A 26,696-nucleotide genomic window follows, 5' to 3' on the forward strand; every position below is an offset into this window, starting at 1 on the left:
GCTTATATATAGAAACAGAGAGAGAGAGAGAGATAATTATTAGAAAGTAATTGGGAATGTGTATAATAGAAACAGGACTGAAAGCAAGACCTGCCTCTGGCAAAAGTGCATATTCTTTTTCCTTTTTAAGTAGCAAAACTATAAGGACTGCAAGTTTTTCTGTTTTCATTTATTTTTCGAAGCAACTTTTCTAATAAGTTTCTGTAGACGCGGACATATATTTGCTTTTCTGTTTGGAGAAAGTAGATGGAAAGCAAAGAATCTTAGAAACTTCAACTGTTGCTTAATCAAATATGGTGATAGCAAATAAAAAAAACAGCTGACTATCTAAAAAGTTCAGTTTGACTTGTTGTTCAACAATCTACTTTCAGTAGTAGTAGTAATAGTAGTAGTATTAGATGAGAGTAAGTGACCTACAAAAGTTTGAGGTGTTCGATTACTACTTTTTGCGTCATATCTTTTGTGTCTGTTGGCAACAGTTTATCTCAAATGTCGTTCATTCTTGCTGCAACATACACTTTCTGCAACAAGCTCTCCTCTCAAGACGTCTTCACTGATTCGGTCATATTCTTCGTTGTCATCCAGATGATTTTATCCATGAAGTCATTGAACAAGCTCCTCCTCAGGGTTGGCAAAGATGATGCGGAAGTCTTGGCTCTGAACAGTGAAACATGATACTGAGCTGATCCTGGGTTGTTGTTTCTATGAGGGTTGTCTCTGGAACCGTGATTGGCTAACTCTTCTATCTGCTTCTGCGTTGCACCCAGTCAGCATTTGTTCAGCATGCATTCTCTGGAGGCAGCCCAACCGCTCCAGGGTGAATGCCGAAACCAGTAAAAGTATGTTTTTGAGATGAGGATTGGCTATTCGTATTATTTGAGTTCATCAGATTACTGTTCTCATCTTCAGTGTCATTTTCACAACATTTTAGTTGATGTAACCTTCGACCTTCTTCATGTATATCTTGTCAAACTCGAGATTTTGGATGGAATTTTGAACGGGACCCTTTATTTAAAGGTAGCATGCTTTTGACTGGATAGAGATCCTAAGGTATTCATTATTGTATTTTTTAGTTGCCCACACTGAGAACCTTCAACCTTTAGGAGAATATCATTTTTACAATTGATTATTCCAAGTACTCTAACCACTGCGCCACGGGTCTTTGCTGATGGAGTCCAAAGACAAACTCGTAAAAGTAGTATTTGTATTGATGTTTTGTGGTTTCATGCTGCAATACAAGCTTCTTGCTTTCATGTTCAACAAATTACAAGAAATTTAGTATGCTAAGTAACGGGGGGGGGGGGGCGCCTGGTGTAAAATCTGCTTAAATACGGTATTTTACTTTAGGCAGATTTTGTATTATAGTCAATTCTTTATCAATTATTTCATATATCATAGCCAATATAAAGTCGTGATTTCAAAAGTAAAAAAACTGGTGTCATCAGCTAGAATCAAAACAAAATTTATAGTGCTCCAATCAGAGATGTTACCGAATCAGCCATTGTCAGTTGGATAAAGAAATAGCTAAAAAATAAACAAATTTACGCATGTGTAGAAGGGTAGTTTAAGTCAACTTATGCTTGCCAGGTTCTTATTTATTTCAATTTTTACCCCTTAACAACTATTTAACCGGGTAAAGACCTATAAAAAAATGGTACACAAAAAATGCAATCGTTTGAGCTGCCTTGTGCTGCTCTGCAACTTTCCGCTTCAGAGGAGGTACAGTTTGATAAGAATGAAGACTGACAGACGGACAGACATAGTGAGTTTTATAAATGAGATTTAGTTATGGAAGAGGAGCTAATCTATATATCTATAAAAGTAAACATGTCTGTGTATCTGTGTACATTTCCCTACGCAATAACTTTCTCAATTTTAAGTCTACAGACTCAAAATTTGTTATACAGGGTACTGAGATGTGATTGGTTTTCGGACAGAAGTTTGGCTGTTAAGGGGTCAAAGTTCAACGATTTGACCTTTGAGAACTCTACCAAACTCCTCCCCCAATTTTTAGTCTAAACACTTGAAATTTTAGATATAGGTTCCTTGGAGATGGATCTAACTTAATAAATTGATTTGAGCCCCAAATGTTACGAGGGAGCATTTCTATAAAATAATAATAAAAAATCAATAAAACCGTTTAAAATGTGTGCTACCGTATTCTAGGCACCCCTAATGATCAAACCTCAAAAGTTTTAATTCACGAGATAGTTTAAAGGCCAGAGTATAGTTAGAAAGAGTAGGTTTTAAAAGTATCTGAAAAATCCCAGAGGGTTCGGCAATAATCTAGAATGGGTTAAGATGTCATATAAATAAAAGTGGAGAAGGAAACAAACCAGTTATCAACTTGGTCCCGTCAAGATAACTCCGGTTTATTATTCACGGATACATCTAGTGACCCCCCCCCCCCCAATTTTTTTTTTACATCCCTCCAACCCACAGAAAGTTGCAGAAAAAGCCTCCTGGACTAATGGTAAATACAGTAATCATTGATTAAACCTTTAAAAGAAAAACCAAAAGAACTTTTTATAGTCATTGAATTTCGTTGTTAATAGCGTGAATAATCACTAGAAGACTGGCCTGTAGCCGTTCTTAATTTGGACTTCCTCCCTTATCCTCTTTACCCTCCACCTCTTCATTCCATTGCGGTCTCTATGAAATTACTCAGACAATTTCTGGTCTAAACATTTGAAATTTTACATAGAGTATTCAGTGATAGGGCAAGCTTTTTAATCGGTTTGGGTTGAAAATTTTTAGTTTCCAAAATGTATGTATGTATGTTTGCATGTCTGCCTAAAACTTTCGACAGAGGTGACGGATTTTACCGAGATCAGTATCGTTTTGAAGTGCGACCTTTCAGACGACAAATATCGAAAAATTGGCTAAAAACATTATCTTCACCTTCAACTGAGCACTTTTCAACAGGGAGGGGGTCGCTTTTTTCGCCGATATTTTTAAAAGTCATCCTCTCCGTTTGATTGTCTAGCCTTAATTTAAACCTACATCACTTCTGGTTTGGCAGTGGTCGTAACAGCAAAGACGTCAGGTGTATTTCCCGTTCTCTTCCTCCTTCGCGGTACGGGGTCGAGGCTGCCTTCCTACTAACACTTTTTTTTTTTTTTTTTTTTTTTGCTCAACATGCACATCCAAACACCCGGGCAACGCCGGGCTGAAATGCTAGTATATCTATAAAAGTGTTTGTGTGTGTACATTTCCTTACGCAATAACTCTGTCAATTTTCAGTCTACAGACTCAAAATTTGATATACAGGGTACTGAGATTTGGGAAAATCTTTTTGATCAGTTTCCGGCCAGAAATTTGGTTGTTAAGAGGTCAAAGTTTAACGATTTAACCGTTGAGAACTCTACTAAACTCCTTCGTCAATTTTGGGTCTAAATACTTGAAATTTTAGATATAGGTTACTTGGACATAGGCCAAACTTTATAATTTGATTTGTGCTCAAAACAAATGTTAAGGAGGCAAATTGAGGTCAAAGTTTTAAAAAAAATTTGACCGCTGCGGTCTCTACCAAATTACTCAGCCAATTTCTTGTATAAAAATTGAAATTTTACATAAAGGATATTCAGAGATAGGGCAGGTTGTTAATCGGTTTGAGGCAAAAATTTGACTGCCAAGGGGTCAAAGTTGAAAAGATTTAACCGTTGCAGTTTTTAGCAAACTACTCAGGCAATTTTTGGTCTAAACCTTTGAAATTTTACAAAACGGGTATTCAGACATGTAAACATTTTAATCAGTTTTGGGGCAAAAATTTTGCTGCCAAAAGGTCAAAGTTTACAGAGTTGACCTTTGCAGATTCTACCAAATTCCTCCGCCAATTTTGGTTCTAAACACTTGAAATTTTAGATGTAGGTAACTTGGACATGGGTCAAACTTTTTATTTTGATTTGAGATAAAAACAAATGTTAAGGGGGTTAAAATTCGGGCCAAAGTTTAAAAAAAAGTTTATTTCTGTGGTCTCTACCAAATTACTCAGACAATTCTTGCAAAGCCGGGCTGAACTGCTAGTATTGTATAAAAGTTAAAAATCAGTCTAGCTATGACTCTTACTGTTACAACCGCAATACAACTTGCAAGGTGCAGAATAGACACCCAGTATCATTTTGTTAGGAAATCTTTCCATCATACGGTGAACCCTAAGTTATTTCAATTTTGTTTATTGCCCCAATGTTTCCAATGATATAATTTGTGCAGAGCTTTATGGGTCGCGAGTCAATCATTATTTATCACTCCATGTCTTTTTTTTTTTTTTTTTTTTCTTAATTACATTTTCACCCCACACAAGGCATACTGTCATTTTGTTGTAGGGGGCTACTATCAGGGACATAGGCATCAGGGGTACTGTGTAGGGAGTTGGGCAGCAAGATGTCGGTTCATGTTGCACTTGAACTTCTGCATGTCGGTACAGTTAGGGAAGCAGGGACCCGGCAGGGAATTCCAAAGTCTAGCAGTCCTGGGGAAGAAACTACTGGAGTAGAAGGCTCTCTTACATCTAAGGATCTCTGCTGTGAAGGGGTGGAATTTAGCTGCTTGTTGGGGTTGTCGGGGGTATTTACGTTGAGGGGGCACAAGTGCTTGCAGTTCGTCAGAGCATTCACCATTGTAGAAAAGGCAGAGGGATGCAACATTTCGTCAATGGGACAGGGGCTGAAGATTAGATGACAGTTCAGGACCTATCAGATTGGCGACTCTCTTTTGAACCTTGTCTAGGAGCGAGGGACTAGTGGCAGATGCACCAGCCCAAATATGACAACAATACTCCATACATGGGTGAATGGTGGCCTTATAGAGGTATAGGATACTTTCGGGCGTTAGTATCTTTCTAGCACGGTAGAGAGAACCTAACTTCTTTGCGGCGGTCCTGGCGATACTCTCGATGTAATTGTTCCAACTCATGTTTCATGGGAGCATTAGGCCGAAGAGTTTAAAGAATGTACTTTCAGATAAAGAGTCACTGGCCATTGCTATTGGTGGTAGAGAAGGTTTCTTGTAATTATTGGAGGAAATGAGTTTAGTCTTGGCAGCATTGAATGTGACCATCCATTTATGTCCCCATTCCACTACAGATCGGAGGTCATCCTCTAGTGCTTCTGCCATTTCTTTAGATATGTGTTCATTTGTTTTCCTGTCGTGTCTGTTATAGAGTGTGGTGTCGTCAGCATATATACCCATCTCACAGGCAGTTTTGTCAGGGAGGTCATTTATGAATATTAGGAATAACAGAGGTTCCAGGATAGACCCCTATGGCACTCCCACATTTATATCATATTGTTTAGATGTACGACCGTCGAGGAGAACCTGGATTTTTCTTTTATCTAAGAAGGATTTAATTATGTCATGTATTCTTCCAGTGATACCATATGATCTGATTTTCCTGAGAAGACCTTCATGCCATACCCTGTCAAAAGCCTTAGATATATCTAGAGCTACCGCTCTACCCTCCTCCGCTTTGTCCAGTGACTGGTTTATACGTTCTGAGATTACAGTTAGGATGTCTGCTGTTGAACAGGCTGGTCAGTCAGAAGTTTAGCATCTGTAAGGTAATCGACTAGAGCCTGGTTAATTATTGTCTCAAATATTTTGATGAAAAGTGGGAGGAGGCTAATGGGGTGATAATTTACTGGGTCAGTTCTTTCGCCAGACTTCTTGAAAAATGGTACTACAGAAGCAGTTTTCCAGCAGGCAGGAAAGCAAGCTTCATTAAGGCATTTGTTGTAAAGTTTGGAGAGAACTGGACCTACTTCGGCAGAGCACTTTTTTAATAGCACAGCCAGGATGAGATCAGGTCCACATGTTTTTGCAATGTCAAGATTTCTTATGATAGCATGCACCTGAGCAGGGGTGATTTTCAGATCGTCTAGTTTGGCGTCTGTCTGCAAAGGAAAGTCAGGGAGGGGGTGGTTGGCAGGGTTCAGTGTGGAGTTGGAGGCAACCGACTGGCAAGCATGTTAGCCTTCTCAGTTGCAGAGCAAACAACCTCGTGATTGTTGGATAGTGGGGGATTGTTGATTGCCCATTGCGCAGGTTTCTAATTTCTGTGTCTTCATTGGTAAGAAACACCTTGTTTGTTGTATAGTGTTTATCAAAGTGTTGGAATGTTTCATCTTTTTTGCAAGTTAATAGGTTTGATTAGAGATTAATCTTTTTCTTTTCTGATTCAGACTTCCATCAAACGTAAATGTTTATACTAATTCTCTTGGAGTTTTATTTTTGATTTAATCGCGGATTGCAGAGTTGGATATTTTTGGAAGCAGGTGGAGTCTTAAGAATGTGAATTTTGAAATCTTAGTTGAATTTTGTACTTTCTGACTTTGTAACCTTGGTACCTCCTAATGTTGCCATTTTATTTGTATATTAAAATTGTTTCTTGCACAATTGATCTTAAGGCACACTCAATTTTCATCACTTTTGCTGATTTAAATTTTTTTTCCTGTGGCAGTACTTGAAACTTCATAAATGGTAATTTTAGGTTGGATATGAATAATAGAACCGCTTTATATTTATTATATTAAATGTAAATTAACCAATATTTACTTTCTGTGGGTCTTTTTTGTTTATACTTTACTAACACAAAATACATATTAAAGTATACCTTGCAACTGAGTATGGGTATTTTAACCTTTTTCTTACCCCACCCAACAAGGTCTGGTTTTTGCTGTGTCATAACACAATATACTCTGAGATAAATTTCAATCTTGTGTGTGTGTGTATATATATATATATATATATATATATATGCATCTTTTAATTTTAAAGGTTTATCAGATTAAAAATATCAGATTTAATGTGTGCAGTAGATAACAATAGTATTAGATTTTTGGTAATTTCAAATCGACTTTTTTATGACACTGTAACCTTTCGCCCTTTTTTTTTTTTTCCTAAACTCTTATTCAAAACAATGACTAAAGCCTTAGAAATTGATCTCTAGTATGTAGTTCAGAGGTTCTCAACCACTGTGCCATGACATATTAGTGTACTATAGACTGATTACTGGTGTGCCACAACAATATAATAGATAGGAGCCATTAAATTTCATTTTGATTAATAGACATTTAATTTCTTAATTATGACACCGTTCAATTCAAAATGGCTGAATTTCTGAAATCTAAGTGTTTTGCACACACAAATTGGTAATTTTTTTTTTTTTTCATTGGAATATCAGTTTTTCAAAGTATCAACAATTGGCATAGGAGCTGAATAATTCAGACCAGATTCCAATACCAAAATGATACCAGTATATGTTGATTCATGTGGATAAAAATTCTTTTATATAATCTTTTTTTTTTTTTAATTATTTTATTGCATAAAGGCTTTAGGAGTAATATATATATATATATATATATATATATATTTGGTGTAAAGATTTTTAAAATGTGATGTGCCTCCATGTAAAAAGATTGGAAACCATTGTTGTTTTGGGATGGGGACATAAATAGATGCTAACATTTACTGCTACTAATACGAAACTTTATTTTTATTTTTTAACAACTATAACAAACCTTTGCTACCATCGATTGCCATGGCTAATAGTTCCCTTACCTTGTAAACTATCATTCAAACTCCTTAGCATTCATAGGTAACATTAATTGAAACAAATGCATAGGCATTGCCAGGATTGCTTCTAGGAAGATGAACTCCCTTTTCTGAACTCGAAAAAATTTTTAACACCTGCAACTATCCTATATTTCTACAAAGTTACTATTTTGCATCTTGGACAGGGTCTCCAAAAAAAGTCTTTAATAGGTCTGACACTATCATGCTCCAACCTCTGTCCCATCACTGGAATGTTGCATTGCTGTGCTTGTTTTACGAGTATTTTAATGGACTGTTCTCTGAACTTGCTACAACCCTCTACACTGTAGAGATTTCCAGATGCTGGAAGGCTTTTCCTCAAACTGTTAGCCTTTAGAACCCCCTCCCCCCTCTGTGTTTTCCTGACTGTGCCAACATGCAGAAATTTAAATGTAATGTGAACAAACATCTTGCTGCACAACTTCTGATTTAGGATGTCCCTTTAAGTATGGCCTTTAATTCACAGTAGCTTATGTAACAGTGACAATTTGCTTTGTTTGAATGAAAGTTTAAAAAAAAAATTTATGTAACGTAAAGTAGTTTTATTAAAAAACACATTAAATACTATTTTTGTTTATTTAATCTAATGACTTTGTATGCAAATTTGTGACAATGTTTGTTCAATTCTTAAAGACTTACCCCCATTTAAAAAAAAACAAAAAACTTCCAATCTATTCATAATGTACACAATGTAAATGCAGCAATGTTGCATTCCAGTTCAGAACAACTCTACTCTTCAAGCTAATGTGAAATACATTTGTTCCTCTTATAAATTTTTTTGTAATCTTTTGTCTGTCACTCAACATTTTAGATCTCAGTTTTGCGATTTTTTATACACAATTGCATAGATTTACTTTTCATTTCTGATATTGTTTGAAGTAGCTTTTTAGTTTTACTTTACAGAAAACATCAAGAAGTTCTTGGAATCTTATTAAATAATCATAAGATTCCGGGAACTTCTTGATAATGTGCAGTACTGACATGTTCATAGATAAAAGCATTTGGAATTAGATTACCTGGAAAGATTAATAACTGATTATAAATTCTCAATTCTTATAACTTTTTTTTTTTTTTTTTTTTTTTTTTTTTTTTTTTTTTTTTTAAATTTTATAGGGTATCTAGAATATTTTTGAAATAATTTCCGTCCATTTCTGCAACATTTTCTGCAAATTAGTTCTTTCAACTTGTTAGCGATTGTTTTAAACAGTTGAGCTCTGATTTTTTTTTAAAGTCTTTATATACTAGCATGAAGATCTGGTGTTGCCTTGTATAGAATAAATTTGTCATTTCACTCCGTCTAAAACACAATATTACCTTAGTAATTCTAATTTTAGATTTTATAATAAAAATTTTGGTTGGCAGTCAATGAATGTACTGAGCATTGATTTTAGTGAGCAAAGTTTTAAGTAAAATAACATTTAATTAAAATAAAATTTGATAAAATTGATAGTTTTTAACCCCTTTAAGGCATGCTAGGCATAGTCCTTGGTGACATCTATATATTTCTGCACCATATCCTGAATTCCCATAACATTTTTCATTAAAAAAAATTTTTTTTGATTAAAAAATTTTTTTTTTGTATTGGATTCTTTGGACTACTTTTCTCATCTTGAGTGTTGTTTTCACAAGATGAGAACAGTAGTCCAAAGAATCAAAATAATTTGAATAACTAATCCAGATCTCTAAAATTTAGAAATGTAAAAAATTTTTTATAAGTTTTAAAATAAACTGTAGTTTTGTTTTTTTTTTCTAATGGTTGTACAGTGTGAATACAGACTCTGTTGTAATATTGGATGCTTATTTACATTGGTGAGCTTTTTAAATCAATATATTTTTGGTGATAACATTATTTACCTGCATCTCATGTCAAAATTAATAAAAATTCCAAAAAATGATCCAATAGAAAAATTTCAAGTAAAAATAAAATTTATCAAATTTTATTATATATTTTAATGTGGAACAATTCAGTATGACAAGCTGACTGGTTTACCTTGACTTAAATAAAGGCTCCAACATTTAATACAATATTACAACATAATTGTGAATTAATTTTTGTTAAAAATACATCTTCATTTTTTTCACCTGAAATGCATTGGTTTAAAAGATAAATAATCTACACTAGCACCTAATATTGTAACCACCCCCCTCCCTGCTCAAAATGAAATTGCTGATCGAAGTACTCTTAGAATATAGTTGAAGGGGGGGGGGGTCTCTTCAAAAACCTAAAGTTTGTGAACAAGCAATAACCCTATATATATGTACACAGATCAGTTATAATCTGATTTAATTTTTAAGCAAAGAAAATGTTACTGGAAACTTCATTGTACTTGAACAAATTAAAGTTGTCCCATGGAAATTGCAATTTATGAAATAATTTTTGAAAAGTTTGAATGTTGCGATTTATTTTACTTTGAAAATTGATTTTTATAAGCATTTAGGTAACCTATAAAATTTTTTTTTTTTTTTATATTACATATTGTATGTTATTCACAGGCAGCTATCTTGCCATTTTAACTTTATTTTTATACTGGATATTATTAAAGCATACATATATAATTTGAAAGATGTTTTCTTGGAATCAAAGTTTAAATCTTTTAAACATAAAATTTCTTCTAACGGACTCTAAAAAATTGATTTGCTAACTTGCTTTCCACCTCTTAAACTATTGAAGTTGTTTTCCAGTAAAACTTTGCAATTTAAAAAAATAAATAGTCAAATTTCAAAATGACAAAACAATAGTATTATGAAACCTACAAATCAAATGTGTCCTTGGCCAAATTGTGAACTGCAGGAGTACATCTCTTAATTAACCATTGGAATTAAGTAGAATTATCTTGGGATGAACAGGAAATGCTATATTTTCATCCATATTGGAATTTAGTAAATGATAATCCTGCAGTTCTTTTAATCAAACAAAAGTTGTTGTTCGAATTGAATCGGTTTGTAAAAAAAGGGCTGTTAGGTAAAGAACAAAAAAGAAAATAGCACTTGCCAATAAATAAAATAAAAATGAATCTATTTGCACTTCCTCAGTTTTTAAAATTATCGTGCAAGCTCAGTTAAATGAAATTTATAATTTATTTTTTATAAATCATTAAAATGTTCTTACTATTAAAAGCTGTTTCATTTATTTTTTTCAGTGATAATGTAAGATTCTTTTTTCTACAAGTCCTTGAATCTTATTTGCGTCAAAGGTAAGTAAAATTCCAATTTTTTTCTAACCTCAAATCTTTCATTTTCTTTTAATTTTTTATGTAAATTTTTTTTCCCCTTTGTAGTCACCACTTAAGGCCCGATAGCCACTCGAGGATAAGGGTTAATGAATGTAAGGTGGTAGCTTACTAATTGTTAATGGTGTAAATTGGGTAGAATTTAATTATTTATTCGGGACAGTTCACTAAGAACTTGTTTACATTGGATTTGAAGGCTATTATGTTGTATTCAACTAGGAAGCAGGCCAACAGAACAGTGTCCTACAGATGGGAAGTTCTGGAAAAGAAGCTTTGTTCATGGAATCTGCGTTTAGATTTAGACACAGAGAGTGGGGGAAATTGTTTATAGTGGTTTTAGCTAGTTTTTTTTGTGAAAGTTTGGTGAGGGGGGGCATAGATTGAATTTCAGTCAAGCACTTTCCAATAAATAAAATAAAAATGAATCTATTTGCACTTCCTCAGCTTTTAAAATTATCGTGCAAGCTCACTCTCCAGTCATTGTGGGTCAGCAGGTCAACCATCTCCAAATTCCACAGTGTTTTCTAATCATCTGTGATGCAGATGCAGGGATATCTTCAGTTGCAGGAAAGTTGACTAGCCAAGGAAAACTTAAAACCAAGTGATTAAACCAGTGTTTCCCAATGTCTTCATTTTTGTAGAACGCTTCCAATAGTATTTCCTGACGAAACCTTGCATTATAACTGGTTTAGTTGAAAAATAAAAATTCTTAAATTTATTGACAATTTTGGGAAAAAACAAAAACGGGATCCTCTTGACTGTTTATTCACAATTCTGTACATGTATAAGAACATTAGTCGGTCCTGGGTATGACTTTAAAAAGGACCTCCAGTGGTTAGGCCCTATTTGAGGGCTATGGTAAATGTGGAGTTTGTAGTGAAGTGAAGACTACCATTATGAAATACCCCCGTCCTTTCTATCATTTCCCTTTTTCTTCCTTTTCTTTTCTCAACATCATCAGAGGTTTTCGGCCAATCAGAATCGAGGACAGTTTTTGGTGGAAAAAGACGAAAGAATTACACATGTGGAGATGGACAGACAAGTTTCCCAGCGGCATCATGCACAAAAGACAAATGGACTATAATTAGTTTAACATTTTTAAAAAGGAAATACTATTATGGTATGGATGAATGAGTTTGAGTTACGAATGTTTATTCCTTGAATTCCTTGGCATTTAATGGATGAGCTCAGACCTTACTTCAATGCTAAAGTAAAGACTTTGTTCAAACATGAGCTAAGAAAACTTACTGGAACTTTCGGTTACTCTGTAAACTTTACCATCTTACTGTAAACTATGCATTCGGAAACTTACATAAAACGTCTTCCTTTTTAAATTCTTCCAAAATGGTGACCCCCCCCTCCTTCCCACCATACTGCAAACCCACATGAATGGTAACCACCATAAATTGCCTTTTACTTACCATTGCTCCTAGATCCACTTTGGCTTAGTGGTGTTACTTGTTAGAGCATCTAGTGCTACCAGATCAGGTTTCTGAAAATACTTACTAAATTAAAAATGCACTAAACATCACAGGTGACTAGGGATTTCCCTTGATACTTCCTCCTTTGGAGGAGGCCGGTTCAACCCACCTAGGGTAAATGTTGTACAACAGCGATAAAAAAAAAAATTAGACTAGGTAGGGGACAAAAAAACTGAAAAATGCATTTGCACTTCGATGCAAAGACATAATCTCTGCCCATTTATCAGTATTTTTTTTGGTAAGATCATAAGATTCTGAGAAATCTTAGATGTAATTTGATGATTGGCCTAAACCATGAGAATGTGAGAATAAGCTTGCAAAATATCAAAAAAACGTCTGATGCTTTTAGACACAAAGAAAATTAACGTTAAATGATTTCTTTTCTGTTCCACTTGTTGCCTGACACACCCATATCTGTGAGAGAATTTTGATGAGATAGACCATGTTATTTTTGTAGCCATATCAGTGTACCCCTTTTTGTGGGGGTGGATTTCCTCTATAAATTGACCGTGTGTCCAAGTTTGCCTTTATGAAATAGGCAGGTAAACAGTACCTTTTTTTACTTACTAGCGGGGATACCCGGCGTTGCCCGGGTGTTTGGAGGTGTGTGTTGGTGAGGGTGGGGAGTAGATGAAAACAACCCTGTTAAAAATAAAAATCGTTGGCCGGGTGTTTGGAGGTGTAAAAGAAAAAAAAAAAAGGTTTAATAGAAAATTAGGCTTGAACCCTGAACCTTTGACGCGGAGGTGGAAAGGAAATGGAAAAAAAACCCTGCAACCTAATCATCTCGACCACATGAACAGATGAATTGATTGATAAGTGTGTTAAGTTGACGTTTATAAAGTAAAATTAGCACGTGCGAGAAAGTCGCCTGATGTTTAATCTAGTTTCTGTTTTCCCCGCTACGCGGCGATCACAAAATATCTCGAAAATAGCTTGTAAAAGTCGGGTAAATTAAAGATAGCTGCGACCCAAGTTCCTTAGTCGTAGATGTTATTATTTAGACAGCATATAAAAGGTTTTAAGAAGGAACAAGCCAACCGAGAATGACTGCCAAAAAAGCCTTTTGTAGACATACAGAAAAAGCGAACACACATACATACATTTTCGCTTTTATATATATAGATGTCTGCATCATTTCTCTTCTTGGTTGTACTAATCTGGGTTGTGGAGTTGGAAGGTGTATATGGTTTGACTCTTAGAATTTCAAAAATTCAGACTCCACTTCCTTATTTTAATATTTAGACTCTTGTTGATTCTTTGGATATTTTTACTTAAACAACTTTGATTTTTTTTTTTTTTTTTTTTCCAAATCTCCACCTCTAACTCTGCAACAGATAAAATGTGAAAAGCCAAAACAACAACAAATTAAAAACATAACTAATTTTCAGTATAGATTGATACTAATTTAAAGCAGTCTGTTAATGAATACATTTTAAGATGGCAAGAGATGTGCCGTGACTTGACAAAAAAAAATCTATTGCAAAATTAACTAAGCAATTGGGTAAAAACAACAAAAAAGAATATCCAGGAAGGAAAAAGTGATGATTACTGAAATTTAAATAGGAGATGCTTATATCACCCACATGGAGGGTGCAGTCTCTACACAGCATGCCAGGAGCTACCCTAGGTGCATATTAGTGATGGGATGATTCCAATATTTTTTCTGATTCTGATACTATTACCGATTCTGATCCAATACTTCATAAATCTCTAAATATTTAACTATAAAATGGTTATATTATCTTGATTCCCATAAAAACGTATATTTTCTCTAACGTAAAAATACACTTGTTGGAGTCATCTATAGCTTTTACTTTTACTGGGAATTTAAATAATAAATATTGAATATTTTATTTCAACAACCAGTGGAAGATTTTTCTTAAATCAAATAAGATAAAGGAATCGTTTTTGGCATTGGAAAATACACATTTTTCAGATTCTGATACCCCCAAATGTTCTGATTTTTCCGATTCTGATTAATCGTCCCAATACTAGTGTATATGTATAATTATAATTATCTGATCCGGGTGATTGTTAAAATATTACCAAATCTATAATGGTTAAATAAAAAAGAAATTAAGAAAACTTCAGTTAGTCCAAGCAAATCAGTGAAAAGTCAAAATTATAGCAACAATTTTCTTTTGCACAGGGCATTTCTATGAGGCGTTTCTATGAAACGCCTCATAGAAATATAAGTTTAGAAAAATTAATTTGTGTGAAATATGCAAATTTAACAATTATTAATCAGAAAAAATAGTGTTTATAACAAAGAAATGTAAATCTTTTTTTCATTTTGGATAAAATCTTTTAGTCTTCATTTGTATTTTTTGTCCTGAAATAAAATTCTAATTTAATTAATTCAAGTTTTGAGAATCAAACTTTAATTCCATGTTTTAATTGCTGGCAGCCATATTATTTTTCCATGCACCAAAAATATTTTTATAATATAAATCTTTTATTACAATAAAAAAAAAAGCATTTGTTTACAAAAAAAAAATTGTTTTAAACAAAATTAAGAGGTTAAAAACTAAGACATTGGTTAATATTTAAAGTCTTTAGAATAAATATATATATATATATATATATATATATATATATATATATATATATATATATATATATATATATGTTAAAAGTTTAGAATAACTTAAATAAATTTCTAGTTGATTTATTGTCATTTTCTTTTTTGTTACAAGTTAAAAAATGTCTAATGCAAGTACGGGGAGATGTATGCATGCTTTGTAAGGAATGTTAGGGAATTCAATGACAATTACTCCAAAAGGAAGTGATAGTATCAATAAAGAATGTAGAAATAGTCTGTTCTCACTCTTTTTTTAAAACTTTTCATTTTCAGTTGAAGTTCTCAGATCAATGGGACCCCCTCTTAGGAGCAACACTTGATTTCTTTGAGATACAGTTCTTCTTTACATCTCAAACATTGAGTTATGCAAGGCAAGGTGATCATTAAAGATGATGCAATCCTAACAACATTAAAGCGGCTAAAAACATTGAATGGGTCGACATATCAACATTTGATTTTAGGTTATGATCCTAAACATTGATTTCTAGAATGACTGCCATTTTTTGTGGTACAGCAATCAAATATCAAGAAATTGAAGAAGTCGATATATTGTGTTACTCTATGTAGGTCAAACCTGGCGATGGTTTTCAAAATGAGATATTACATAAACACAGGAAAGTTTAGTTTTAGAAATACCAGATTGACAGATTACTGCAAAGTTGTTAAATAGGATGTTCTCTGTTAAATGAAACGTGCTGCCAAATCTTGAATCTGTATTTGATTGAGATGAAATTTTATCTGGTGACATTTCCCATCGCCACAATACACATCCCTATTCCTGTTTTACAAGTACTTTAATGGAATGTGCCCTCATGAACTCATAGTACTTATCCCCCCCCCCCTCTATGTACATACCTCCGACTAATCTAACAAACAGTAAAATCTCACTCCTTTGCTGTTGCGGTCCTTATATGCCGGAAACTCTTTTACTGTATTAGTTTCTTTCTTTAGACTACTAAATTGTGTAATTACCTTCTTGTTTTCAGACTGCTATAGATTATGTTGACTGCACCTCTGTAAAAGGATAAGACTCCCCCCAATGAGGTCACCTGTTGGTTGTGGGTGGCAACCTGTAAGGCGTTAGGACAAAGTCCTGGTGGTTAAACAGTCATTGATCTGGCAGCAGCAGTCAATATCACTTTGGTCCTTACTTGGTCTGACGGGCGGTCGGATAGGGTCTGATGCGATCAATCGGCTGGTCCCAATATGCCCTAGCTCATATAGTTATTGTCCTCCAAACAGTATTAACCAATTTGCTTTGTGGAACACTTCCCAACCTTTTATATTATACTAGCCTGGGTGCTCAGCACTGCCTGGGTGTTTGGAGGTATGTGTTGAGAAAAAAAAAAATGGTAGCAGATAGGCAGGCAGGCTCAAACCCGTACCGCAAAGGAAGAAATGAACATGGGAAAAAAAAAAAAAAGTGACGTCTTTGCCGTTGCATCCATCATCAAACCGGAAGTGGCAAAGGTTTAAATTAAGGCTAGTCAATCGAAAAGAGGAGATGACTTTCAAAAATATCTGCCAAAAAAGCGACCCCTTTTTGTAGAAAAGAGCCCAGTTGAGAATGAAGGAATTAATGTTTTTGGCCAATTTTTCGATATTTGTCGTCCGAAGGGTCGAGCTTCAAAACGATATCTATCTTGGGAAAATCCATCACCTCTGTTGAAAGTTTTAGCCCCTTGGTTCATTCCCAGCTGTAGTTAGAATCTGTGGTGGGTTGTTGAGCATAGGATCAATGAAAATCAAAACTCAATCAGGGCTTCCTCTTTTAAAAAATTCAAAAGATTTATCTGATTCAGATTCTGAAACCGACTTAAAACTTCCCAAAATTTATTATCGAATCGCTGGATGAAGAAATTAAACTCGATAAATTATCTCCTTTTTTGATTGGAAAAGTTATATCAAGTAGATTAAATCCCCCAAAAATGTTAAAAGCTTCAAAAAATAAGTTAATTTTTGTTATGAGAGTAAAGCAGCATTCAATATACATTTTCATGTTCTATTTTTTATTTTTACATTTCAAATGATGACTTAGCACAATTAGTAGTGTACATCACATTCACTGAAAAATGCAGTGCAGCTGTTTATAAAAAGTACCAAATTTGCATATTTTGCAGAAAATTTTTCTAGACTTTTATTATGTTAATAATGAAAGTCTTATAGAAATGCATTGTTGGGGATAAAAAAAAACCTTGTGTTGCAATTAGTTTCAACTTTTGTAAAAGTTGAAGTTTATTTGACTGGATTAAGCATTTTTTTAAATAAAAACATCTCTTTTTTTTTTTTTTTTTTCTTTTCATGTCTTTTTTTCTACATGTAATGTGATCTGCACATTGGCCATGGTGGCACAGTGACTTTCTCAATGAATATTTTCGTATTTGATAAGGAAATAAAATTTTATGAGAAAGCTATGGTGTATCTTGATCCAGTATATTTGATAAATAAATGGAGACCACTTTATCCAAACTATCAAGACAGAAAAAATTAAAATCAGCCTTCTAATGCCTATGAATTACTATTAATCGCTAAAACTTAAAAAAAATTTTCAATATAAAAAAAAAACAACAAATTATCGCTTCAGACAAATCATGAAGCCACTTGATGTAAGGAGCTTTAAAAAAAACAAAAACATTTCAAGGTAAAAAAATTAATCAACGATAAATGTTATATGGCTAGATTCCAACCCAGAAAACAATTCTCCCCCTTTGTCACAAACATTGCTCATGGAATGTGAGAACTAAAGGACAAGATAAGGGAAGACAAGAGCTATGAGTCTGCCGAAAGTAAACCCAACGTCCATTTTCTACTCTCCGTTATTTTGGAATCCAATGTTTTATAAATTTTCTTTAAGAGATTTCCAGACATTGAAGGTTTAGGTTTGATTGTTGGCTTTTTAAACTTTCTGTTTGGAATAGGATAAGAAGAATTAGGAAAATAATTCTTCATGTTCGAAATTCATTTGTTTAATGGTATTGTGTGTGTGTGTGTGTGTGTTTTTTTTTTTTTTTTCATTTGATTGAATAAAATTTTGTTTTCATTTTGCTTTCTAGGTATCATTTGGCAGGCACTGAGGACCAGCAAATAGTGCGCGCTTTTCTCATCACTTGCCTCCAATTGCTGGTAAGCCATCTTAACTTTTTGTGTGTGTGATGGGGGGGGGGAGGAAAAACAGAAAGAAATTATTAAAAATGAGAGCTTTACCAATTTCATTCAGATCAAAGAAAAAATGATTTTAAATTTATTGAAATAATGGAAAAAATCGTAGGAAAAAAGCGATACAACAATGGGAGGTTTTGGGTACGTGTGTAACTATTTAAAAAAAAAAAAAAAAAAAAGAATTATGCAGTGCGTGTGATAAAGGTGGTAAAATGGGAAGGGGAAGAGAATTGTTTGAATTTTTGTTGGATTATCAAATACTGTAATTTATTAAAGTTTTATTTTACCAATTTTTCTTATATAATTACAATAAAGTATCAAGAATTTCATAAAATGTCATGAAGGCAGAATGTAATGAAAGCCAAAAATGTAACAGATTAAACACAAACATTGTTTTCTGTTTAATTGGTTGTTTCCATTTTATCTTTCACCGCTTACACATCTATACAAGACGTGTGTATATTGAAGAGTATTGGTAATAAAAATTTATGATGTATATACTTGTCATGGAACAAAGATGTCATATTTCCAAAATCATTTAAATTAATCAAGTAATGTTTTTTGGGGTTTTTTTTTAACAAGGGAAATGGGAGTTGCCATGTTTTAGGATGTGTTAAAATTCAAGGGCGACAACTCAATTCGGCTACTGAAATTTTGTATTCAAAACGATTAAAACTTGTTAATGCTATAAATAGTAAATTTTGATTTTCTTAGTAAAAAAAACCTACTTGATCAATCCATGTGAATTTTGGAAGATGACATCTTCATTCCATAATGGGTATGTAAATCAAAGATTTGTGTGTATTTTCTGTTTTTTTTTGTTTTTTTTTAAAGTTGTATTCTGAATAAGAACCAAAAATTCTTTCTACATGCCTGTAATTGTGCGCAATTCATCAATGATAAAATTATAAGTTACATAAACATTTAAAAAAATTTATTTTTTAAATTTAACAAAACAATACAAAACTTCAAAATATTTAAAAAAACAAAAAAACAAAAAACAAAACAAGAAACGCCTAAACTTATTTTTTGGAGGTGAAAAAATGCATTCATTTTTACCAAGAAATACATGTCTGATCTACATGGGCAAATGTTTTGTTTAAATGGGTAAGGGAGCAAGGCGTGTGCACTCTTAGCCAGGACATCACGGCATGTTGGTTTCTCCTATAAAGGGATTGGTGAAAGCCTATCTTTTAGTGAGGGAAATTTTAGAGATAAGAATATTAATCGCAGTTGTTTTCTCTTACAAAACGAGGAGACGGAAATAAGCAAATGTATTTTCACTCAATGATAGTTTTTCTTAAATGCTTGTAAAATATTGAGTTGAGTTTTAGTTTTGGTATTACGGTATGTACGACAGTCGAATGAAATAGTTTTAAAGGAAGTAAAGAGAAAATATTAATAAAATATAACTAAAATTTGATTATAAAAATAAGTTTTAAAAAAATGTTGATAAATTATGGCTACAATATCATTACAGTGTAATATGCTTACAGTTATTTAATATGGGCTGATTCTCATGCAAATTGAGTTCTGACCAGTCAGTCATAACAATTGCAACTCTAATTATCCGCTTATACTTGTAATTAATTAAAAAACATGTTTATATATTAGTTTACATAGAAATGGGTTTAAAATACCCTGGTTTAATTGAAATTAATAATAAATTGGGTGGGTGAAGTGGAAAGAGAATCTATTAATTTTATAAAATTATTTGTAAATAATGACGTCACTTCAAGTATAAAATGCAAAAGTCAAGTATCATAGTTCAATTGTGCTCTACACGGAAACATTCATTTCGAACACGCCCCTGTTTTATGAAAAAATCTACACTTGTATTTTTTTATTTGAACTTAGTTGAAATTTTTTTTTTTTTATTGAACAAAAAAAGAAGTTAAATGTAAACTTAAAAAATGTTAATAAAAAAAAAAGTTATATTTTTATCTTATTTGTACATATCAACTTAAAAATATAGTCTGGAATTAGAATTGCATCAATTTCTCTGGAAAACCTTATCTGTTTGTGTTCATGGTGGCAACACACATTTGTAGCTTGCATCATCTGTTTTTTTAAGGAAAAGATAAGTCATAGTGGTTTTTATAAATGAAATGAAGGAAGTTATGTAGATAAAAATCTGATGCAACACCAATAGTTTTTTGCTCATTCAATTGTTGATGGTGCAATAGTTTGGTATTCATTTTTATGATGCAATATCTGATTTGATGAAGTAGCTTGTCCTATTCTACTAAAATTCTTGTATTGTCATTTTGTTTGTTACTGTGCACACTTGGGCTGTGCATGAATGATGGTGATGGTGAAAACAAGGATGAATAACAAAAGATGCCCGATAAGTGTGAAGAATGAGATGATGTAAATAATTACAAGAAAGAACGAAATACAGGATGTGTGTCTATTGTGGCATTGCAAGAATTTCGTAAATGTTTGAAAATTCCAAATATTTGAAAACTAGTGTACACCCATCAAAATTGGTGGTTGTGAGAATTATGCGTCACCAGTGTTTTCTCTCTGTCTCACTCTATCAAGATATATTACTAAACTATTTATATAAAACTTTAAATTTGTCAGTAATTTGATTTTTGATACATAAGTTATCATTTCTGATGACTTCAATAAAAAAAAAAATCAATCATGGACATTTTATGATAGTGAGGGATTTCTTTTTTATTTTTTTGCTTCCTCACTTCCACTCATAATTGGAAATTCTTTTATCCAGAGACTAAGAAAGGGGGTGAAACCTTGTCAATTTTTGGTGTATGGACTTCAAAGTTGATATATAGAAAATTCGAACCTGTGGAAAAATTTGACTTTTAGCCAGTCAAAATTGGAACTTGGTAGGCATAAGTCAACTAAACATGTTACTTTTACGCATGTGCGAATATACATTTGTACAGTAAATTTGGTTGATTTTTAAAGTTCTGATATCCATCTGTTGTTAGTTCAGATGGTAATGAATAATTCTGGAGAACTGTTTTGGTTCTAGTTGATGGCACCCAAGTTATATTTTTATTTTTAACTTTTGAAATCACTACTATATATTGGGTACAATATAATAAATAGAAAATTGGCTCTTCCATGTCGTTGTCAGGACTTCAAATTAATTTCAGTTAAAAAAAAAAAAAAATTTCTGCAAGGTTCATATAATTTTATTTACTTAAAAGCTTCACACATGTATTGAGCACTTTAGAAAAAAATGTTTTTTTTTAGTTCATGTTAACAATGTATTTGAACTTAGTCATCAGCAGAATACATTCATATCCGAATATCATAGTTCCCAAGTCCAATACAGAAAAGTAGCAGAAAAGGTTTCGTAAGAATTTTAGTCATTATTAGGATGGCAAGTCATTCTGTAGCTGGAAAAACCAATTTGGACTCTGACTAGTCGGGGGCATTGGTCACATTGTATTGTGGTGGATGGTTGCGGTTGGTTGGCTCTAAGGGCCCTTTGTTGCCGTTTGGTTATTAGATTAGCTCTTCTATTTTCTTTTAATTGGCTTGTACCCACTTTGTTCTTCCATTGATGTCTGTTGTTCGATGAGGCTTCCAAGATGTTTGGATCTATATTGGCCTCACTTAGAGATTTTTTTAAGCTGGTCTTTGAATCTAAGTAGCGGGCGGCTTCGGGGTCAATTGTCAACATTTAGTTGACTGAGGAGCACTAGCTTCAGCAGTCTAAAGTCCTCCATGTGAGTCACATGACCAAACCTTCTCAGCAATTAAGCAATTAGCTTGAGTGAAAAAAATGCTTCCCAGGTAGGGGAAGTGCTTGATGCATTCTATGATGGTGCACAACTACCCCTTGCAGTGGTTGGGCTAGTATTTTGGTTTTAGTCTTGTTAATTGCTAGGCCAAAGCACGAGTACATGGCGTGAAAATTGTCCACATACTGCTGGAGTTCATGTGAGGATTGAGCCGGCCATGGCGGCATTGTCTGCACATTACAGTTCCTTCACTTTGATGGTGTTGGTCATTCGTCTTGATTTTAATCTGGCCAGTTTGAAAGTTTCTCTATCAAACCTGAACTTGATATCTATTCCGGGGTTGTTTTGGGGGACTTTGAATATCATGGCTGCGAGATAGAGGGAGAACAGTGTTAGTGCCAGCACACAGGTTTGATGAAGGAATTTTCAAACCGGCTAGATTAAAATCAAGATGAATGACCAACACTGTGTGCTGGTAATATATACACCAACGCACATATACACTTAAAAAAAATTTTTTTTTTTAATATTTTCTTTGAAAATCCGTAAGTTAAAAAAAACTTTGTTTTATTCCTTGTTTAAACATTTTTTTTATGGAAATCGCTCCAGACAAGGCATGAAGCCACTTAATGTAAGGAGCTAAAAAAATGCTACTTCAAGGTCAAAAACTTTCCAACGATACGTGTCAGATGGAATAGATTCTGACCCAAAAAACAGCAATTCTTGTCTCTTTGTCAGAAACATTGTTTCTGACAAAGAGACAAGAATTGCTGGAATGTGAGGACAAAAGTTGTGCGGCTGCCAAAAGTAAACCCAAGATTCACTTTCTACTCCTTAAATTATAACGTAGGGTCAAGTTATTAAGAAACCCTTGAAATTCAAACCAGAAATAAATGTCTGATCATATTGGTTCCCCGATGTATCGGAGAGAGACCTATGTGGCGTACGTGTGTTCGTTATTCCGGGTGATTGCCAGATAACCGTCCATTAGTTTTTTTCTGAAATTTTGGCACAAATTGTATTTCATTAAATATGTGCACAGTAAAAATATTTTTTTGCAAAAATTTCCGTTGTCATCAGGAACTCAAAAGAGGTAAAAAATGACATGTTTTGCCCCATAATATTTGATCCATCCATTAGATTTTTTTAAAACTTGACCAAGATGTGGAGCCCATTGTTCTTAATATAAATCCAGTATGGGTGACCCTGGCAAAATTCTGGCTCGCGTCCCCGGGGACTTTTAGTGCTAAAAACACCCCTTTTTGTGGCTCTTTTTTCATATTTCTCAACAAAAACTTGATCTGTCGGACTATATAGTGGTTTTGTATGGTGGTCAACTCAAATATACATGTGTTAAGGCCTGAGACTGCACCGTTATCCATTTACACTGGGATTTGGCATCCCCAGGGGCTCAAAAGAGGTAAAAAATGCCCCAAAATGGCTAAAAATGACACTTTTTGTCCCATGCGTTTGAGCCATCCATTAGATTTTCTTGAGACTAGCCCAAGATGTGGAGGCCATTGTTCTTAATAAAAATTCAGTATGGGTGACCCTGGCAAAATTCTGGTTCGCATCCATCTGGGACTTTTAGGGCTAAAAAAACATGCCTTTTTGAAGCTCTTTTTTCATATTACTCAAAAACTTCATATGTATATCTATATAGTAGTTTTATATGGTGTTGAATTCAAATATACACGTCTTAAGGTGTGAAACTGCATTGTTTGTTCGTTTTCACTGGGATCCGGCACTCCCAGGAGCTCAGAAGGGGTAACATCATCATCATCATCATGACGGGCTCCTTGCCCGGACCAATGTGACTCTTCCTCTACAGAGTTTCCCGTCTTCCATCAGTTGCCTCAGATCTTCAGGTTCACAGTTGGCATCATGTGCTTTTTGCTGAATGTCCTTTGCTTCCGTGTCGTGGAGTCCATAGCAATGCATCACTCACCAATTCATGCTTGCTCCTCAGACAATGACCAGCAAATCATAGGCATCTTTCTCTGATGGTATTAGATATGGCAGGTATGTTGCCATAAAGTTGCTGCTTTGTGGGATGTTTTTCCAAGATATATTTAATACTGTTCGTAGCATACGGGTGTATGTGCTGTCTAGTTTTCTTTCCAATCTTTTGGTGAGTGTCCAGGTTGTAGCACCGTAAACAAGGACAGACTCTACCACTGCCCTGAAGAACTGCCTTTTCAGTTTGTTGGTTAGTCCTGAAGTCCATACTGAATGCAGCTCATCTAATGCGGCCCATGCTTTTGAGATGTGAATTTCGATATCTCTCTTTGTGGAAACTATGTTGCTATCCAGATATGTAAACTCAGCGACTTCTTTCAGTGTTGATCCAACCAGAGTCCTGGTCTCTCCTTTCACATTGAAAGTCATAAACTTTGTCTTATCCATATTAATATGGAGACCGATGTCATTTGCGGACTTTTCTAACTTACGTAACAATGTTTGCGCATCAGCAGTATTGTTCGCAAACAAAGCAATATCGTCTGCGTAATCTGTATCAGTTGTGTGCTGATTGATGACGTCTGTTTCTGGATTCATTTAGGATGAAGCCTAGCGTGTTGTGTATGTCAACAAAGGTCCGAAGTACAAAGTTAAGACAGACAATGAAAAGAAAAGGGGCTATAGTATCTCCTTGTAGAACCCCGGTGTGAATGTCGAAAAATTCAGTGTCCCCATCTGGGGACCTGACCATTGCTCGAGTGTGCTCATATAGCATCATGATAGCATTAATGACTTCATTTGGAATGCCATATGCTTTTAATATGCTGGCTATTTTTCCTCTATGTACAGAGTCAAATGTTTTGGAGAAATCTACAAAGATCAGTACTGCCTCAATATTTTTGGCTTTGACTCCTTTAATTAGTCTCCTAACAGTAAGTATTTGAAAAGGGGTCACAAATGCCCCAAAATTGCAAAAAAAATGACACTTCTTACCTCATAACTTTTGCCCCATCCATTAGATTTTTGTGAAACTTGGCAAAAATGTGAAGGCAACGTTGGCTCTTCACACTTCTCACATTCATCATTTCTTCACTATTTTTTGTGGCGTCATCTCACATGCAGCACCAGAGAGGGATCACACACACGCGACTTGGACATTTTTTTTTTGACATTATTTTTCTCCTTACTGTTATTTATATTGTTGATATTTTTATTAGAACGTTCTGTCAGTGTGGTGCAAATGTTTCCCATGTTTAAACATTATTTTGATAAATAAAAAACAACTATCAATTAAATACATAGCCTCATTATCAATACACCTGAAGAAAACTGGCAAATACATTGACAGAAATATACTCTTAAAAATATATCAACATTACAGCCAATAGAAATACAAAAATCTAAAAAAAAAAAAAAAAAAAAAAAATCGCTCTGCTCTAAATTCCAAGAAAAACTAAAACAACAAAAATTGCCATTAAAAAGAATGGCATCATTTTGGTTATCTCTAATAATGGAATTTGATTAAAAAAAAATCAAATCAAATCTTACATTCGGAGGTTTTTCGCTTTCAATTATTTTAATATTTCTCATCGGTAACTAATCCTTTTACTTGAACAGCATATCTCTTCAAAAACTAAAACCTTGTTTCTTGTATGAATAAAATTGAGCTGCATCTATTGTGTACCCTATCTTATTGTGCATTTTAATTTTGTATTTCTTTTCAGGCATCTGGCGTCACAAAGGATAAACCGTTTTTAAAGAATAAGATTGCGCAACTCTTCTCCCTTGCTTTCCTCGTTGATTTTCCTCGTCGCTGGCCAACTTACTTTGTTGACATTCTCCATGCCTCTTCGTATGGCCATGTTGCAGTCGAGATGTACCTTCGTATTCTTTCAGCTATTGACGATGATGTTGTGGATCGGGAGATCATACACACTAATGCTGTAAGTATCATCTATTCGAAAGCACCGTTCCTTCCAATTACTGATTTTTAAAAAATCTTTTTCATATAATTTTAATAAACTTGACATTTATTTTAACAATATCCTATTGCAATAAATTGTCTGTAACATTATTTGACAATGATATCTGAAAGCTACATGCAGTGGTGCTGGTGTGATAGTAAGTTCAAGTGACTTCTGCCATTACTAATCAGTGTTACTACTGTTGATTAACCCCCCCCCCCTCCACACACACACCCTTTATTAAGCCGTGTTCATAAACCTGTTAGCTACGACAGAGGCTACGACCTAGCTAATTAGGGAATGCATAAAACTTAGGAATATCACGATAGTTAGGCAATGCAGAACTCGGAAACTGTGACAGTACTACGTGTTCATTCACACAATGTAGGCAACATGTTTACGACTGCAGAACACAATGTGAAAGGAGATCACTGGTACATCTTTGATTAAACACCTGTGTGATTATGCAGAGTGTCTAATGTAAATGTATACCGTCACAGGTTTGGTCTGTTCAAGCACAGGACAGTATTTTAAGCATTGTGGTGGGGTAAGAACCATATAAAATAATCTGTAGGCAGTAGAAGCAACTGTTACTTCCAGCAAGATCATATACTCCAGAGGGAACACAGTTACAACAGCGACTATGTAGTATATATCTGATGGCATGATGCTGCAGATGCTCAAGAGACTCGGAACACCTTGCCAACATTACTTGGACAAACTCTAGGGACTCATATTTCATCCAAGTGGGGACAAATTATTGCCTTGTAAAGTCTAGTCAGCAAATGCCATTCATAAGGAATTTGGTATCTCAGGATATGCAACACGTAAGGCTCCCTATTGGATATATAAGACAAGTGGTCATCAAACCTGAGATTGCTAGATATTCCCAGATAGTTATGACCATTCGAGAATGGCACAAATGTCTCTTGAAACTAAATCCCATGGAAGTGCGCAACCATTGTCTGCGATAAACAGATGCATGAATAGCAAATAATTTGATTGGCTAA

General features: G+C 34.1%; 1 protein-coding gene across 1 annotated transcript in view; it reads left to right on the forward strand.

The window, feature by feature from the left end:
• LOC145293905 (exportin-T-like) overlaps nt 1-26,696 on the forward strand; it is an 87,412-nt gene that overhangs the window by 20,144 nt on the left and 40,572 nt on the right. Inside the window, exons 3-5 of the mRNA XM_080140711.1 lie at nt 10,731-10,784; nt 17,939-18,008; nt 25,447-25,665. Of these exons, the coding sequence (XP_079996837.1) occupies nt 10,731-10,784; nt 17,939-18,008; nt 25,447-25,665 (343 nt within the window). The remainder of the gene's footprint in view (nt 1-10,730; nt 10,785-17,938; nt 18,009-25,446; nt 25,666-26,696) is intronic.

The sequence above is a fragment of the Euprymna scolopes genome, chromosome 15 (genome assembly GCF_053919585.1).
Source record: "Euprymna scolopes isolate OS-2025 chromosome 15, ASM5391958v1, whole genome shotgun sequence".
NCBI lineage: Eukaryota > Metazoa > Mollusca > Cephalopoda > Sepiida > Sepiolidae > Euprymna > Euprymna scolopes.